This window comes from Crinia signifera, chromosome 8, assembly GCF_055691185.1.
Source record: "Crinia signifera chromosome 8, ASM5569118v1, whole genome shotgun sequence".
Classification (NCBI taxonomy): domain Eukaryota; kingdom Metazoa; phylum Chordata; class Amphibia; order Anura; family Myobatrachidae; genus Crinia; species Crinia signifera.
In genome coordinates, this window is record NC_139224.1 from 97,037,180 (window position 1) to 97,054,777 (window position 17,598).

Below are 17,598 nucleotides of genomic sequence, written 5' to 3' on the forward strand. Positions count from 1 at the left end.
GGAAACAGGCATGGTGAGTATGGTGTGATTGATTGGGCCGTATGTAATGAGAATATCGATGGCGTGCCGCGAATCCTGTTTAGGATTCGCTGCACACTCGCCACTACCCGCCATGTTCCGGAGCCTCGCTGTCCCCCCTATTCAACGACGCAGGGGCTCGCTGCCCCTGACGGCAAGTGTGAACCCCTGCGGTGGACTCCGCAGGGAGCCTGAGGACGGTGGTAGGCAGGGAGATGGAAGTCTCCCTGCCTGCCCCAGAACGTATGTGGGGGGGAGGGGGGCTCCCCGGGAGCCAGGCAGCACAGACTGCCCCCCCCCCGGGAGAGCCAACAGGGGACCAGGTATTCACTGCACCCGATCGTCCATATGTAATGATCGCTTGCAGTGAATATATGAATATCTAATGAGCGGCTCGGCTCCCGGCCCCCTGCTGGCTGCTCTGTGTAGAATTTTTTTTTTAATTTAAATATATATTCATGTGCTATAAGCACATGAATAAAATTAGCATGCCCCTTCTCAGAATAGAATTCCTAATTTTTTTACACCAAATGTAAAACAACAACAACTTTATTTTAAAAGTTCACTTTCCACTTTACCATGAAAAGTTGGCGATTTGCTACACGGCGACACACGGCGAAAATCACTTAGAAAGACGGCTAGAAGTGCACATTGAATAGGGTGATTCACTTTCTGACCCAAAAAATCAACTTCCAATGCGAAAATAGCATAAATTCACCGTGAAACAGGGCGAATTATCCTCACTGAATACTGCCCATTGTGTGTACATTTGGGAATAAAGTTGTACTTTTTGTGGTGTGTGTGCATTTATTTGTACATTGGTTATGCAGTGGGACAACAAGTCCCAGCAGGCCCATTAATTCCATGCTGGAACTTGTGGTTCTCCAAGTCTCAGCATGCGGGGGAGGCTTGCTGGAAATTGTAGTTTCACTGCATAACCCAATGTAATTTTTATTTCTATTTTTTAGCAGAAAATCATGTCTGTGTGCTGGGTTATCAATGCTTTCATGGGGTGTGGATCATAGGGATGACAGTAACTAGTTTGACAGTGTCTAGGTAAACCCCACAAGGTCGACATGCACAATGTCAACAAGGGGGTTGACACAAGTAAAAAGTCAATATGTAAAAGGGTCCACATGAGTGTGAGGAAACCACCCTTAGCTGGGAAGATGGTTACCCTTGGTGGGATTCAAATCACTCGGGCAGACAAGAATATATCAAAAATAATTCTTTATTATGACAGCACAACAGAAAAAGATGCTCACATGGTACAGGATAATTGGTAGCCTAGATCCTCCAGCAGCCTTTTGTAGTCAGCACCCTGAAATCGCAATCTCAGTAACCTGCAGCCTTACCACTACCGTTAACTAGACAGTCCTATGTCCCCCAGCCTGGGGTACTGGCTCACACAGACCCTGCCCAGTGCCCTGGTAGGTTTCCTCTGATGTCTGATATACGGGATCCACCAGGATAATAGAATGTCCTCCATTGAGAAACGGTTCTCCTTTTATACCTGGCTGGCAGAAATCTACTCAGGGAGTTGGGTCAGATATTGCAATGCTATGTCAGTCAGTATAATGCAGTAAAGACCCATTGTACCTCCTCTGGGAGGTCTAACCTATTATCTCCCAGGTTACCTGCTGACCTATTTACCAGTCACTCGGGTATTGTTCTGTTACATTGCCAGCAACACCTATCACACATAAGCATTTATAAGCATTTCACTACATATTGTACTATGTATGACTTGTATGTGACAAATAAAATTTGATTTGACACCTTACACAATGGACTAGCATATGTGATACACACAGGGCCGGTGCTACCACTAGGCAGCTTTAGGCAGCTGCCTAGGGCGCTGGCCACTAGAGGGCGCCCTTTATTTATATATCAATTAAATGAGGCAGCGCCGCGCCGTGAGCAGCCGACATTTTTCTCCCAGCACTGAGTAGTGACTAGCGCGTATCTGGATAAGCAGCCGCCCGCCCTCACCTCACTAACCTCCCATGCCTCTCACTAGAGTAAGACTGACAGTCAGCGTTAAACAGCGTCCGTGCCCGCCCCTCTCTGCAGTCAGACTGTCAGTGTCAAACAGTGTCCGCCCTCCCCTGCCCCTCTATCGAGTCCCACTATCAGCGTGGAACAGCATGTCAGCTGTCAGCCGCGCGACGCGGAGCCAGCAGAACCAACAGGGAGTGACTCTCTGGCAGCAGCATTGGCATACAGTAGCTGCACCATGAGTCAGTGGCAGCAGCTGGGAATAGTAGTAACCCCCTCACCAATGGTAAGCTGCTCTTTGTTGTGAGGGTGTGGTACTTGTAGTAATAGCTACCTGGGGGAGGGGGGTTATATGTATTTATGGTGTATGGCTGTATGTGTGTGTGTGTGTGTGTGTGTATGTGTGTATATATATATATATATATATATATATATATATATATACACACTGTATGTATGTGTGTATATATATATATATATATATATATATATATAAATATATATATATATATATATATATATATATATATATAGTGTGTGTGTGTGTGTGTATTGAAGCAGTGAATGGACGACAGAGGCAGTGTATGGCTGTGTGTATACAGTACATATGGATGTTTTATAAATCTAAACTTTTAGGGGGATATTCAATCTGGGATCACGGCTGTCGATCCCCACCGACAGCCGTGATCAGGGCCCGTTTGCGGTCAGATCGACCGCAAAACGACAAACGGGATTCAATGTCCCGCCTGCCGATGGGCGCAAAGGAGGCGTGGCCACGAAAACAGCCATGGATTGTCGATCTGCGGCCCGGATAATGACAATCCATGGCCGTTATCGGCAGAACGGGCCTGACATATTCTGAAGTCGGGCCCGTTCTGCCGTGATCCCGCATCAATGCTGTCGCTAATGACAGCATTGAATAGGGAGCTGCCGCTATTTCCCACGTCGCAAATAGCGGCAGCAGATTGCATATCCCCCTTAATATGAGATTTAATAAGTCTGTGGAATGCTGCCTGTTTGTTTGTTCCATTACCTGTCATGGCTGTAAAGAGAGAGAAACTAGGAACTTTTACTTATATATGTAAGTAAACTTGTAAGCGGCTGTGCCGCATACCCCTCCATTGTCTATGGGTGCCCTCACAGAATAATACATATGTGCTGGAAGTGTGGCACGCCAAATGAACCACAGTGGTTGGCTATAACGGCTTTAATCAGCATGTTTCAATACGTAAGTATTTTAGCATTTTTATCAGGCTGATGAAAATACTTACGTACTGAAACGTTGCTGACTAAAGCTGTTATAGCCAACCACTGTGCCGCACTTCCAGCACATATGTATATGCCTAGTGTTTTCTTTTACGAGTGCCGCCATCCACCATAGCTCTCTATATATACACTCCAGAAGATGATTTGGCAATCTGGATGACAGTGTGTCAATTACCATGGTGCACTTCTGAAAATTAGCTATGTTCCATTTTGCAAAGGAAAGTACGCTTTCCTTTTCACATGCACTTTACCTCCTTCACAGCCGACATCCTGACAAAATGGCCGTGGTGTACCTTACTTGGATATATATGTAATGTATATGATCTTTTCATTGTGAATGAAGTGGGACATATATATTTCTATATATAATATATTTTAGAGGCTGCCGCAATCTCCACATGGCATTTATGTGACGTAAGATATACAGTACAACGTGGTTCTCTCCATACCTGAAACTTCCATGAACAGAGCATATATATTTGGTGACGGTAGCACTCAGAAAAAAGGCCTACCCAGAGGCAGAATTGTATATGTAATGCAGCCAGCATCCTAAAAGTCAGGATCCTGGCATTAACTATACCGATGCCGGCATCCCAATTGCCTCCAGAGGGTTAGGCTTAAGGACTAGTTGGAGGGGACATAGGAAATAGACTGTAGGGAATGTGCCCATTAAATCATTATGGTTGTCTCTAGGGGTACACAAAGTGCGATTTGGCTTACAATTTTGACTATACAGTATAGTCAAAATTCTAAGGAAAGTTAGCCAAAATCGCACATTGTAACCCTGCATGCAATACCGATGCATGGCCCTGCGAGTTCGGTATTGCATGAAAAAATGTTCAGACAAGGCAAATTTGCATGCAGTGTATGTGGCCATAGACCAAATCGCATGTAGACAAATTCGGCTCCATGCACTTTATGGGAAAATTGTCCATAGCCAGAATCATGCCATGTGCATGCCCCTTATGAGTACTTTGTTGTACTCAATGCAGTGAGGCAGCTGGGAAACATGAGATGCCGCCTATGCACTTTCACCTGACTGGCCAGGAAGGGGGTAATAGGAGGGAAGGGGGGGGGGGGGGGTTTAGAAGTTTTGCCTAGGGTGCCAAGAACCCTTGCACCGGCCCTGGATACACATGGTAATTAGCTAGCCCAGTTGCCTGGCTCTCCCTCCTGTCACACACTATAGTAATGACCTATTTCTCTACAATACATACAATCTTGCAAGAAATACCTGATAATAGTAATATCCCTTTCAGACATACGGCAAAATCCCGGGATTTTTCACATACGTGTGCACAATCCGGGGACTAGCGTATGTCTGATACCCCTTTCACACTCGCAGAGCTGGGTTATACCAGGGAATGTGTTCCCGGATGCTTCCCGGGACTCTACCCGGGATTGTACCCTTTCACACTGCACTCAGACATGGGATCGACCCGGGACAGCCCCATTCACACTGATCCCGGGAAATCCCTACAAATAGATATGCATGTCATTAGAAATGGACTCCAGGGCTCTAAAAGATGACATCAGCATTTGTGAGCCCAAAAAAGCTCCAATCAGCAGCTTTTTTAAAGTTCTGTGTACCCAATCCCAGATACGGGACCATTCACACTGACCACATCCCAGATCAATTCCGGAATCTACCCAGGTCAGGACCTGGGTAGAAATCCTGGGATGTTCAGCCCGGGATATTCTTTTAAGACCCTTTCACACTGAGCTAAATCCCAGGTTAATGCGCATTCATGTATAAAAACCCGGGATATTTTTGCACATTACATCACCCTTTCTCTGCTCGTAGTCGGTCCCCCTGCGATGCCGGGAAGGCTCCGCTGCTGGGTGCGCTGAATGGCTGAGCTGAGAGATCAGGCTCACTGCTGCCGGCACCCATTGGCTACTGTATACACACAGCCTATTGGCTGCTGTGTATCCAATGGGCGGGTAAAGCAGCTGAGCCAAGCGGCGCACCCGTCCCTGCACTCAGTCAGTCAGTCAGTCAGTCAGTGTGAGAGAGACTGACTGAGACAGTATGCTAAGCAGTAAAGTTAATCCTCCAACTCCTGGACTCCCTCCCTCCGGGTCCTCTGCACAGTGAGCAGTCCAGACTTCTTAAAAAATATTGTGGTGGGCTACAGTTAAATTTGAATGAAATATATAAATAAGTATATTTATATATACCAGCAAGTAGGACTCTGATGAGAACACATGCACCCACACTACAGGAGCAGCCAAAAAAAAATTCTCCCTGAAAAAACTTGTTAGAGGACAAGCTCCCTATTGCAAATTAGAGGACCTACAAAGGTTATTATCCTCTATTATATCTAATCGTAATTGGACCCTATTTTGAACTTTATGCGGGACTTTATGTAGCCGAATAGGGGGCCACCCTAAAAATCCCCATTTAAAAGGGTCCTCTTCTAGGAATCTTTATTGAGAATGAATTATTGAATCTTTATTGAGAAAGACTTGTAAAGGAAAACATTGTCTTGATCTTAGACTGATTACAGGTGGTTGACCTAATACATAAGGGATTATCCATCCTACCAGAGGGTCAGCTCATGAAACCTTTTTTATACAACTGGAAGAACTCTTGCTAAACCTATTAAAGACGAAACTCATTTAATTTATGTTTCATCCATAATCTTGTGAAAAATACACCTCTGACAAGAATTTGACATGGATAAACTGTTTTAAATGCTTTTTTAATAAATGTTTTATGCTTAAAATTTCTTGTGTATGAACTATAAAGTAAAGAGAGACAGGAATCATTATTTAACATTGTAGGGCGCCTGGTAACACTAGTGGGTACATTTGGATTGTGGAGCCCCACTAGTAGGGTGTTACTGGCGACCATCTTTAGATATTATAAGTAGTGTGGCATAAGAGATTTTGGTATATATATATATATATATATATAAATATATATATAAAACGTACAATATCTCTAGAATTTGAGCTACACTAGGTCGATCGCTTGATAACACTGAATCCCCTACTATAGAGACCCCAACACCAATATCACAGACAATAGTGTTATATAGCGCCCTTATACAATTTACTAGGTGATTCCTGTCTTTCCTTAACTTTATAAGACCATAATCGACATAAGTATTTTTCAAATAACATTTTTTATTTAAAACATTTAAAGCAAATCAAACTTTGTCTTGAGATTGAATCTTGTATCAGAATTTCTTTAGATTATGAAAATCCGACGCGTTTCGTCTCTTTATGAGACTTCATCAGGGGTGTTTATAAACAATAGATCTTTAACCCCTTACCGCCGCAGCCTGTTTTTGCCTTCCTGACAGAGCCCTTTTTTTCAAATCTGACATGTATCACTTAAGTGGGGATAACTTTTTTTTGCTTTTACTTATCCCAGTGATTTTGAGATTGTTTTCTCGTGACACATTGTACTTTAAGTTAGTGGTAAATTTTGGTCGATACAGTTTTTTTTTTTTTGTGAAAAATACCAAAATGTCGTAAAAAAAATTGAACATTTTGCAATTTGCAAAATGTTAAATTTTCTGCTTGTGAGACAAATAATCATACCACTCAAAATAGTTAATAACTAACATAGACCATATGTATACTTTATTATTACATCATTATTTCAACCTCCTTTAATTTTTTTGGACACTAGGGGGCAGCAGAGTCAAAATTTTACACATAACACAGTAAACACTGCTTTTGGCTGTTCACGTTTGAACAGCCAATCGCAGCGATCGCCGATGGCGGGGGGGCATCGCTGCCCCCCCTGGGCAATGAGGGAAGATGTCTGCTGTCAGGGACAGCAGACATCGTCCCTCTGTCACCGCGTCTATAGACGCGGTGACAGTTTAAAAACATGACGTACATTAATGCCATGTGTCGGGAAGTACATCCCGACCATGACGTAAATGTACGTCAAATGTCGGGAAGGGGTTAAGGATCTTTTTTTTATCACAAAGCTGTACTGAAATTTCAATATTTCGATTGTGACTGGTCCAAATATGGGTCTTAAGTCCTTTTACTGTAGTTGGTACTTTAGGGCTACCTGTGTTTAATCGGTGCCTTATTTTTCTTATGACTCCATGTATACCTTTAATAGATATGCTGTAATCTACAATACTTTAATTTGATGATGTATTTACACATAAAATGATTTTCACATGTAGAAACATAGGGGTAGACTCCAAAGTAAGTAATGGTCCCCTTGTGATTAAAGTAAGAATTAGATCCAATCAAAACAAAAAAAAGGGGATTCGATCCAACAAGTGACCTTATCAGCTCCTATAGGTGTGAGCTCTCCTGTGTCCAAACACCAAGTCATATTATATATATATATATATATGGGGGGGCGGCCAAAAATGTTGTGCCTAGGGGCGGCCTGACCCCTAAATCCGCCACTGGTGACACCATGAGTTACTGCAATGGGTTACACTGACCCTAGTGGTGCCACTGGGTATAGTATTAAATTAGAATCGCAGTAGATCGCTAAGGTTGTGCAATAAATGTTATTGATTGCTAAAAGGTGGTGACCAAACTACCTGTGTGGGAGTTTGTGTCACCAAGAGTGTCCAAAGGGGTGACTAAGGGGTGAAAAAATCTAAATACATTTACCAAAATAATTAGGCTATGGCCGGCCCTGGAGGATACTCTGGACCACCTGTGATGTTACTGCATACCCTATTGTGAGATATGGATAAAAATGTAATTGGTATTGCTGCACTAATCCATGCACATTTCCTTACCAAAATGCATAGTGCACAAATATACTGTAGGTGCACGACATTGCAAGAGAGGAAAAAACGATTGAATTGTTAAATTAGCATTTTTTTTTATTGTATCTTACAGGTTAGAAGTGTTTATTTATTTAACGTGGTTAAATCAATGCTTAATAGAATTGTACTGTACTATGACAATGCACTACTCTGCATAGGAATCATTGAATAAATTATATAGCAATATACTGTATAAATAATACAATTTTTCCACAGATACTTCAGACAGACAGCGGTGTCTTGTAAATGATAATCAATTTGGAGGAAACAATGTGAGATTGACAAAGAAATATGAAAATACAGTGTATGCACAGCATGGTGACATATTGGAATTTGAGTGTTTGCCAGAGCACGAAATCTCAGATCCCAACCTACTCAGAATAACGTGTACTGGAGGAGTTTTGCCTTATCCCAAATGTGTCAGAAAAGGTAGGTATTATTCACTCCAATGTAAATACATAGGGCCCGATTCAGAGGGACCAGTTGTCAGGATTTGGATCTCCTGGGAGAGGACTAGACACCTGCTCTCTGGAATCTTTAAGGAACTGGACTGGGATGGCTGTATGTAGTTCCTCTTCATAGAATGGAGAACTTATAATAGTGCGTCTAGTAGCAGATTTGATACTAATACTAGGAGCAGGTATCTGAACTGGCTGTAGAATAGCTGAGGTATACAAATGACTGAAATTTAGGGGGTTATTCTGGTTGATTTGCAAGGCTGCGATTCGCAGCCTTGCGAGTCCACCAAAACCCTCCTGGCCACCCGCCCCCTCCCTTGCAGCGTGATGTCAGCTGCCCGCCCCCTGCACCCACGTCACGGCCTCATTACCATGAGAATGCCCAGCATTCTCCTGGGAATGCCCATGCATGCCCATGAAATGCTGCGCGTTCCCATATGGTAATATGGCTGCCCAGCGCATCATGCCCCTCTCCACCCCCCACGCGCTATGTTGGGTGCGTGCACCCAGTGAACAGAATGTTTGCCGTGGGTGTACGCACCCTGCGTATGCACATGTGCAGAAATGTGCATGCTCATAACCAAAAACTTGGTCCCCGTGAAAATGCAGCCCTGCTGCATACACATCAGAAAGTGTCTGCTGTTGGGGTCACTTAATGTTGGCCTGGAAGTGTAGTAGTTCATGATCTAGACTGGAACAGGTATTGCAGGTAACCGGGCTGGAACCAGTTTTGTGGGTAACCGGGCAGTAACCGATATAGGGGCAGATGTATTAAGCCTTAACAAGAGATAAATGCAAGGGTGATAAAAGAGAGATAAACGTCCAGCCAATCGGCTCCTTACTGACTTATTCAAACACAGCCTGTAACATGGCAGTTGGCAGGTGATTGGCTGGATGTTTATCTCTCTTTGTCACCCTTGCATTTTTCTCTTGTTAAGGCTTAATACATCTGCCCCATTATTGGTAACCAGGCTGAAACCTGTATTAAGGTTACCCAGACTGTAACTGGTATTTTGGATAACCAGGCTGGAATTGGGCTGTAACCTGATTGGAACAAGTATTGCTGGTAACCAGGCAGGAAGCAGTACTGCGGGTTACCGTGTTGGAACAAGTACAGCAATTAAACAAGCTGGAGTGCGGCTAACCAGAAAAAGGACCAGTGATTTTTGCTGCCGGAAGACAGGAGCCTAGAGATGAGGCTGTAGAAGAAACCTTGTTCGGGCAACTTGCTGCTGGTTCATTAGCCCCTTTTATACCCTGGGCTGGGCTGGCAATGGAAACATCTGTCAGATGAATGAAGGACCTGTTCCCATTCGCAGTCCACTGGTCAGCTGATAGTATCCACTACAGTGACCAGAGGCCGGATCTGACAGAAATGCCACAGGACCACTGCACCCCTGTAGACATCAACACACTGCCCCACCAAAGACAAATCAGCCAAAGGTACTGAGGATCAGCACCTTCACTAGTCAGCAATGGTATGTAGATGTGGCCTCTTGTATTGTTGCACACACATCACTGCATGTATTTCATGTCCATGCATATGCAGCACATCCAGCAGATGATGTAAGGTGCAAGGAGCATGTAGTAGGAGGAGGTGCATGTACCCGCTACTCTGTGATCATACACAGAAGTGAGCAGCATCCATCTAAGTTCTATTGTTTAAAATGGAGGAACGAGATGCTGTGGGAGGTTGCATATGCTTCACAGCAACTCCTCAGTACGCAGCCTCCTACAGCAACGATGTATGTGGCCACATTAGTATTGCGTGGTGTGTACCCGCAAACTGCAGACAGAGCTCTGAAAGATAGGAATTTTTCTGCCAATACTCTTTTCAGGGTGGCCTCTGGACACTTCATAGGTTTTGTATACTTCCTATGGAAGGCTTTATGATGCATGTACATCTGCAGAATGAATCCATTTACTTTCTACCAGACAATAACCATTCCAAATAATGAGATATTGTAGATGTCCAAATCATATACGACAATCCAAAGTCTTCTCAATTTCAAACTCCACATGTTGACAAGTCTCAATTCTAGGAGTCTTGGTTGGAGTAGATTGGAAGATTTAAAATTAAAGGCGTAAAAAATTAATATGGAAGGAGTTAGGTATCTTGAGTTGGGGAGGTGGCTCAAGCTTGTAAACAAAAAGGTTAAGGACTCAAAGAATTGGAATAGGCCCAACGAACCTGGGTAAAAATGTCATACTTCCATGTGGACAGTATAACATGAAACTATGGGTTTCAAATACGGCACAACTCTTTGCCTTTTAGTTCAGCAAATTTCTTGTAATTACTAGTCTTCTTTAGGAAACAGTGAATTTCCCTCCAGTTTTTGGTGAAAGACAAAAGAGTAGAAGTAGTAGCTGGAATATCCATGGACGGCAGGGACTGTAAGCCTGGTACATGAGATTGTTGTCCGTAGACTGCACAGAAAAGAGTTGTATCAGTAGCAGAATGACACATTTTCTTGTGAGAGACAAATCATTTTAAGAAAGACTACACATCTTGAAATACATTTTCTATGTGCCTGATAGTTTACAGATAATAGGCTAACAAGAACTTTAGTTTGATATAATGCTGAACATGCTCTCCAAAATCTTGCTTTAAGTAGATCACTTCAATCTAACACAATTTCACATTTTGTAAGAAGATTTTTGCTAGAAGAGGTGAGGATGGAAGACTAATCCGAGAAAAATTAGCTATCTTGATAAAACTGGTCGACCACCACCGAAATACTATTATAACCCTCGGAATTGGGCAAATCTAAGATGAAGTCCATCAATAAACATGTACAGGGTTGGGTTGGTACTGACAAGGGCCACAGAGGACCAAGAGGGCTATACTGATATACTTTGTGTTGGGCGAATTTAAGGGGTGATTCAGGTTGGTTTATTATATAATGGACAAAACCATGTGCAATGCTGGTGGGGAAAATGTAACATGTACAGAGAGAGTTACAAACCGAAAATGGCTCGGACATGAAATTGACTGAATGGCACAACAAATAACTAATAATGACTGTCCATTGTGTTAAAGGCCATCATCCTCTCATCTCCTTTCTTGATCTAAATTAGGTTGTATCCCCCCTTAAATCAAGCTTAATGAAAATAGTTGCTTACCTAACCCAATCGAAGAGCTCAGTATAGTAAAAAAAAAAAGATGTTGGTTTCTGACCTTGCATTGATTACAAAGAAAATCTTTCCCCTACAGGTGAAGTAGGTGGGTGAATTAAAGCCTTTTGAAGGTTTTCCTTGATATACGCTGACATAGCAGTAGTTTCAGAAACAGTTAGTGGAAAAGAGCAGCCTTTTGGATTAGATATACCAGTATTAAAATATATTGCACAGTTTGGGGGTAGGTCTATTGTCACATATTCTTTAAAGACCTTCAGAAAGCCCTCATACTATTCAGTACCTCCTTAGACTTTTTAGTTTTCATGATGAAGGGCAATTCGGGGAAGACAGCTAGGTACTTGTGTATTATTACGGCGCCCACTACGCTATTTGCGTAGAGGGCTATTCATGTTAGTGAAATCGCATCGCATGCCATATATGATTTTCCTATCTAATGTATTCACTGCTCTGTGTCAGTGAATTCATTAAAAAGATAGGATGCGATAAAAAATCGCATCGCATCGCAAGTCATTTATGTATACCATGCGATGCGATGGTGTGTGATTAAAAATAACATAAATGCTCAGATAAGTGGAGACCTCTAGTGTAAAGAGCAACCTCATAATAGAATTTAAATAGAAAAATATATGTGTCAAGGTAATTTTAGGCAATTACAGCGCTACAGTTTTACTGTACAAACATGGCAGGGCTGCAATCAGAAATTGTGGGACTGCCAAAAAAACACCCCACCCCCTCCTTTATTGTTACAAAAAAAATATTTCAGCCAAGCTCAAGCAGCAATCCTGCAACAAATATTAAGTGACTACCTGGAAAAAAATTGTGTGTGATAAATACTGTAAATAAGGTTTTTTTTTTTTTTTTCCTTTAGGGGTTTACTTAATATTTATAACAGCCTTGCTGCTTGAGCCTGCAGGCTTCACCCAGACAGCAGCAGCAGCTGTGAGATGCCCTGAGCCCTCTCCAAGTCTCTGGTGTCTATTTAATAACATGAGTTACCGAACCTTTAGCACGGGTGGGAGGGGGTGGCCACATGCTGTTCCCTGCTGCTCCTGACTCAAATATGGCAGCACCGGCTCCTCACACTGATATGGCGCATGCGGCGTGATGTCATTCATGTCGCGCGGTGGGGGCTCCACCTCCTGGCTGCCCATGGTGGTTGCGGCTAGGGGGCTGACATGGTGGGGCAACCTGCAGCAAGACAAACCGCCGGGGGTGCGCAGGCACTGCGGGTGCAGCTGTGTAGTGAAGGGGGTGTAGTGAAGGGTTATACCACCCCCATTTGCCCTAGTGAAGGGGGGTGCTGACGGCCGTGCGGGCTGTGGGGACAGAGCGGTCCAGGCCCTACCCTCTGTCAGAGCGGCCGGACCCGGAACAGCTGTCCCCATAGTACCCCCCGATGGTGGCCCTGAAACATGGCATTGTTTATTGCAAGAATAAATGCGATATATTGTGCTATTTTGGTCAACATTTATGCAACTTTACTAATGATATCGATTATATTTTGTACTTATCTATAATTATTTGATTTTGTCCTAACTCTCAATAGGGGCCAGATGCACTAAGCTTCAAAAGTGATAAAAAAGAGAGTGATAAACAACCAATGAGCTCCTAACTTCCATGTCACAGACTGTGTTTAAAAAATGTCAGGCAGAAGCTCATTGATTGGTTGTTTATCTCCTTTTTAAGCTTAGTGCATTTGGCTCTTTATCTTTTAGATTAGTAGTGTTTTTTCAATATTATGTTGGAAATGAATTATATGACACATGTTTCCTTTGATATTTCAGAGTCATATTTAAAAAAGAATGATCATCTTGGAGGGAGCAATATGAGACTAAGCGGGAAAAATGCAAAACAGGGTAAGTATTTGGAATGTAAATGTCTATCAGAGTATGAGATATTGGGGGAAATTTACTAAGATCCTGAAATATGGCTAATGCAGGGTACAAATTCACACACTGTATTTTCAGGAAAATACAATTCGTAAATACAGTATGACAGATTTACTTTGCCGTATTTAGGGATTTGTATAAGCCCAATGGCATAGGCGGCTGTATATCGCCGTATTCGTATTCTAAATACAAATACGAGTCAGCAGCTTGCATGGATCAGTCAGATCTGTGCAGGCTGCAGTGTAAGAAAATAGAAAAAAATAAAAACAAATAAAAGAAATATGGCTTCCCCCCATGATCGCAACCAGCCCCGGGCTCAAAGAGCTGTTCTAGAAATTCATGGGTCCAACTAAATAGGGGATCCCCGGAATATTTAAAACCAGCACCAGGCTCAAGGGCCGGTCCTGGTTCCCAAACTAAGGGGGTCACCACTGAATGGTTTCCCCAATGGTCCCCAATAGCATGAAACTGTGATGTGATTGCAGTTTAAGAGGAACATTGTAACCATCAGTTGCGGTATCTACCTTTACTAACCTAAGTCTAACCTTACTCAGACTGCCTGTCACAGAGTACAATTGGAGTTTTCACTATGCGAGAGCGGGACCCATCCTCCACATACACAGTATGGATCCTGCGCATACGCAGCTCCCCACCAACGGGGATTACACTGTAGGTCAATGTTGCAGCCAATAGCAGATACATTTGACAGCAAATAAGCTTTAATTGAGCTGCCCAAAGAAAAAGTTTGGGCAAAATTTTTTTTTTCTTTTCTTGCAGTAAAATATACTGTGATCATTTGTATACTTCCCCACAGTGCCACAGTGTACCACAATGCTGAATATCTACATTAAAACTCAAATAGTAATGTCTCTCGTAGCACCACAAGTTCAGGTCCTATTAGATAACAATGTACAATCCAAATATTAATGCGGCAGTATTTCTATACAATATGTATGTATTTATTATTTATTTGAGCATTGTTTTATTTACTATATGCACAAAAATCTGTCTAATATCAAATCATTTGCATTTTTTCAGAAAGAAAACCTTGCGGCCAACCACCCACAATTCGGTTCGGAGAAATCACGAGTAACCCAATGTACATAAGACGTACATATCCATCCGGCTCCAATGTGAACTATCAGTGCCCAAAGTTGTATAAACTTGAAGGATATAAAAATATCAAATGTCAGAATGGAGTTTGGGATGACCCACCTGTTTGCCTTGGTACAAATAAACTCTTAATTTTATCTTATATTTTCAGAAAACAGCAAATAAATATATCAACGTTTCAAGGTTCCTAAAACCTTTTCTTCAGAATAATAAACATCATACTGAAGAAAAGGTTGAAATGTCGATATGACCTAATAAAAGTCGATGGAGTGCCGCCAGGCTTTCTTCCAAGAAGAAACAATGCTGTTTGGACTTGGATTGTTAACTGGCATTCTCCATGTCTTTAGCTAGCGTAACTGCCAAATAGCCTCATCCCCTGTGTCTCACTCTATCACCACTCTGTAGTATTCTCTACAGCCCATCATATGTCTATTTATCCTCACCGCCAGTGTCTCTCTAGATTTTCTTCATGTGTCTTTCAAGCCTCATTCCAGTGCATGACTCTCCAGTCCAATCCTCCCACCACCACCACCACCACCACCTTCTGTCTCTCCAGACTTAAGGCCCATACACAATTAATGATTTTCAGCTGAAAATCTGTCAAAACAGCCGCTTTGAGCAATTTTCAGCTGAAAATTGCCTATTGTGTATGGCCCAAAGCTGCCCGGCTAGCGATGATGCGCACTCCTGCATCATCCCTAGTAAAGTGGTTCGTAAAACCAGCAGATCTGGTGATGAGGGATGTGTTTACACTGCCCCCGGGCTGTAAGACAGTCCAGTGGTCCGCCCCGCTGCCTCCCCCGCCTCCTCACCTGTAATACTCACCCGGCTGTGGTCCAACTCCGCACCGCGCCTCCCCGCTCATCAGCTCCAGCTGGCTGTTGCTGCAGAGCCCTGCTCCCCCACCCGGCTAATCACCCGGCTCTTCCAGCCCCACTCAATACAGAGTGCTGCTGGCCCCGCCCCCCCATCCTGCTCAAAACGGAGCTCACAGCTGGCCACCAATGTTAAGGCAGTAATATATACATTGCTGGTACAGGTCAGCAATGTATATATTACTGGCACTACTAGGCAACAATGATTACTAATTAGCCAGTAATATATACATTGCTGGCACAGATCAGCAATGTATGTATTACTGGCACCACTGGGCACCAATGATTATTTATAAGCCAGTAATTTATACATTGCTGGCAACAGGCCAGCAATTTATATATGATTGGCATCACTGCCCACCAATGTTACTTATACGCCAGTAATATATGCATTGCTGGCACTGGCCAGCAATGTATATATTATTGGCACCACTGCCCACCAGGGGTTAAAGTGAGCCGGAATGGGGTGGAACTGCATTCCGTCCGATCACTTTGCCCCACTGTCTGTTCCCGCCTACATCGCTAAAGGAGAAAGCCCGGCAGAGCGGTGGGAAAACCGCCTATCTCAAAGCAGGTCCGTCCATGGCGTGGCTATTTCAAATGATACGCCGGCTCCTGACTCATGAGCCAATCGGAGCTTGGAGCCTGGCAGCCAATCAAGAGCCACTGATGCCTGATTGGCTGCCGGGCCGTGAGTTACGATTGGCTCGCGAGTCGTGAGCTGGCGCATCATTGAAAAAGCCATGCCATGGATGGATAGACCTGCTCTGAGACAGCTGGGTTTATCACCTCTCTGTCCGGCTGTCTCCTTTACGGCACAGTGCAGGGCACACAGTCACTTCCCCCTGGCACTGTGCATGTTACCCCTGGCACAGAGCCAGAGAGGTGTGTGGCATATTGTGTAATGGGCATTACGGTGTGTGACATATTGTGTAATGGGCATTACGGTATGTGGTATAATGTATAATGGGCATTACAGAGTGCATAGTCCCCATTTTTCGCAGGCCAGCAATGTATATGTTACCGCCACCACTGACCCCCCCCCCCCCCATGTATATTTGTATATTTTGTTATGGCGTAACGTATACATTGACGGCGCAAGTGAGTGGATTTCTCCTTGCGTGCAAAGCTGCAAATTAAATGTTTGCCTGACCTGGATTTTAACCGGTCAGGGCAGCACGGGGTGGAGTTTATCTGATTTCTGGGCTCCGAATATACACAGCCCAGCAATCAGTTCTGAATCAGGCACCAAGAACAGGAATGCACTGAATAAAATGGTCCCTGCTCCCGCCCTTGGAATACAAACCCAGCCCATTATGTAAATAGCCTTATAATGAAAGATTTTTTTAGCATAGTCTTTCTCTTCCTGAAAACCTTTTGCTTTTTGAGGAAAATATTTCAGTATGTACACACTATTTTGGTGAAAGATATATCTACAGTATCAAAGATTTTGTCAAAGTCTTTTAAAATGAAAATCTAATAGTGTGTATGGGCCTTAAGGTCCATACACACTATGCAAAGCCGTCCTGAAAGCCGCTCATCTGCTGGTATAACCAGCAGATGAACGGCTTTCCCGGCGATGTTGCAGGAGCGCAAAGCAGCGCTCACTGCTCATCGCCTGGACCATACACACTGTGCGGCTTTGAGCTGAAAGCCGCTCAAACCTCCTGTTTTGAGCGACTTTCAGCTCAAAGTCGCCCAATGTGTATGGGCCTTTAGAACACTTGTGTCAACCTCTTTTGGTAACCCCCTGTCTCTCTCATCTATCCTCCTGCCCTTCTCACTAACTCTCTCTCACTGGATGTATCCTAGGGCAAGATGAAGAACAGCTCCTCTCCCTCTCAAAAAAATAATAAATAACGTTAAGTATTCATGTTGCATGTGAGGTCTTGGAAATGTTGTATGGTTGACTTGGAAAGAGCATGGTTTTTTGGTAACGCTGAGAGAGACCAGGGATTGTGAGAGAGGGAGACTAGGAGGCAGAGATAGAGGTCAGAGGAAGAGAGAGAGACCAGGGGCATTGTGAGAGAGAGCGAGAGCGACAGAGACAATGGTTAGATTGTAACCTTGATAAAGGGTT

General features: G+C 43.4%; 1 protein-coding gene across 1 annotated transcript in view; it reads left to right on the forward strand.

Annotated features, from left to right (window-relative positions):
* Positions 1 to 17,598, forward strand: part of LOC146026288 (coagulation factor XIII B chain-like) — a 75,158-nt gene that overhangs the window by 47,749 nt on the left and 9,811 nt on the right. Inside the window, exons 7-9 of the mRNA XM_083156815.1 lie at positions 8,262 to 8,474; positions 13,426 to 13,497; positions 14,569 to 14,757. Of these exons, the coding sequence (XP_083012941.1) occupies positions 8,262 to 8,474; positions 13,426 to 13,497; positions 14,569 to 14,757 (474 nt within the window). The remainder of the gene's footprint in view (positions 1 to 8,261; positions 8,475 to 13,425; positions 13,498 to 14,568; positions 14,758 to 17,598) is intronic.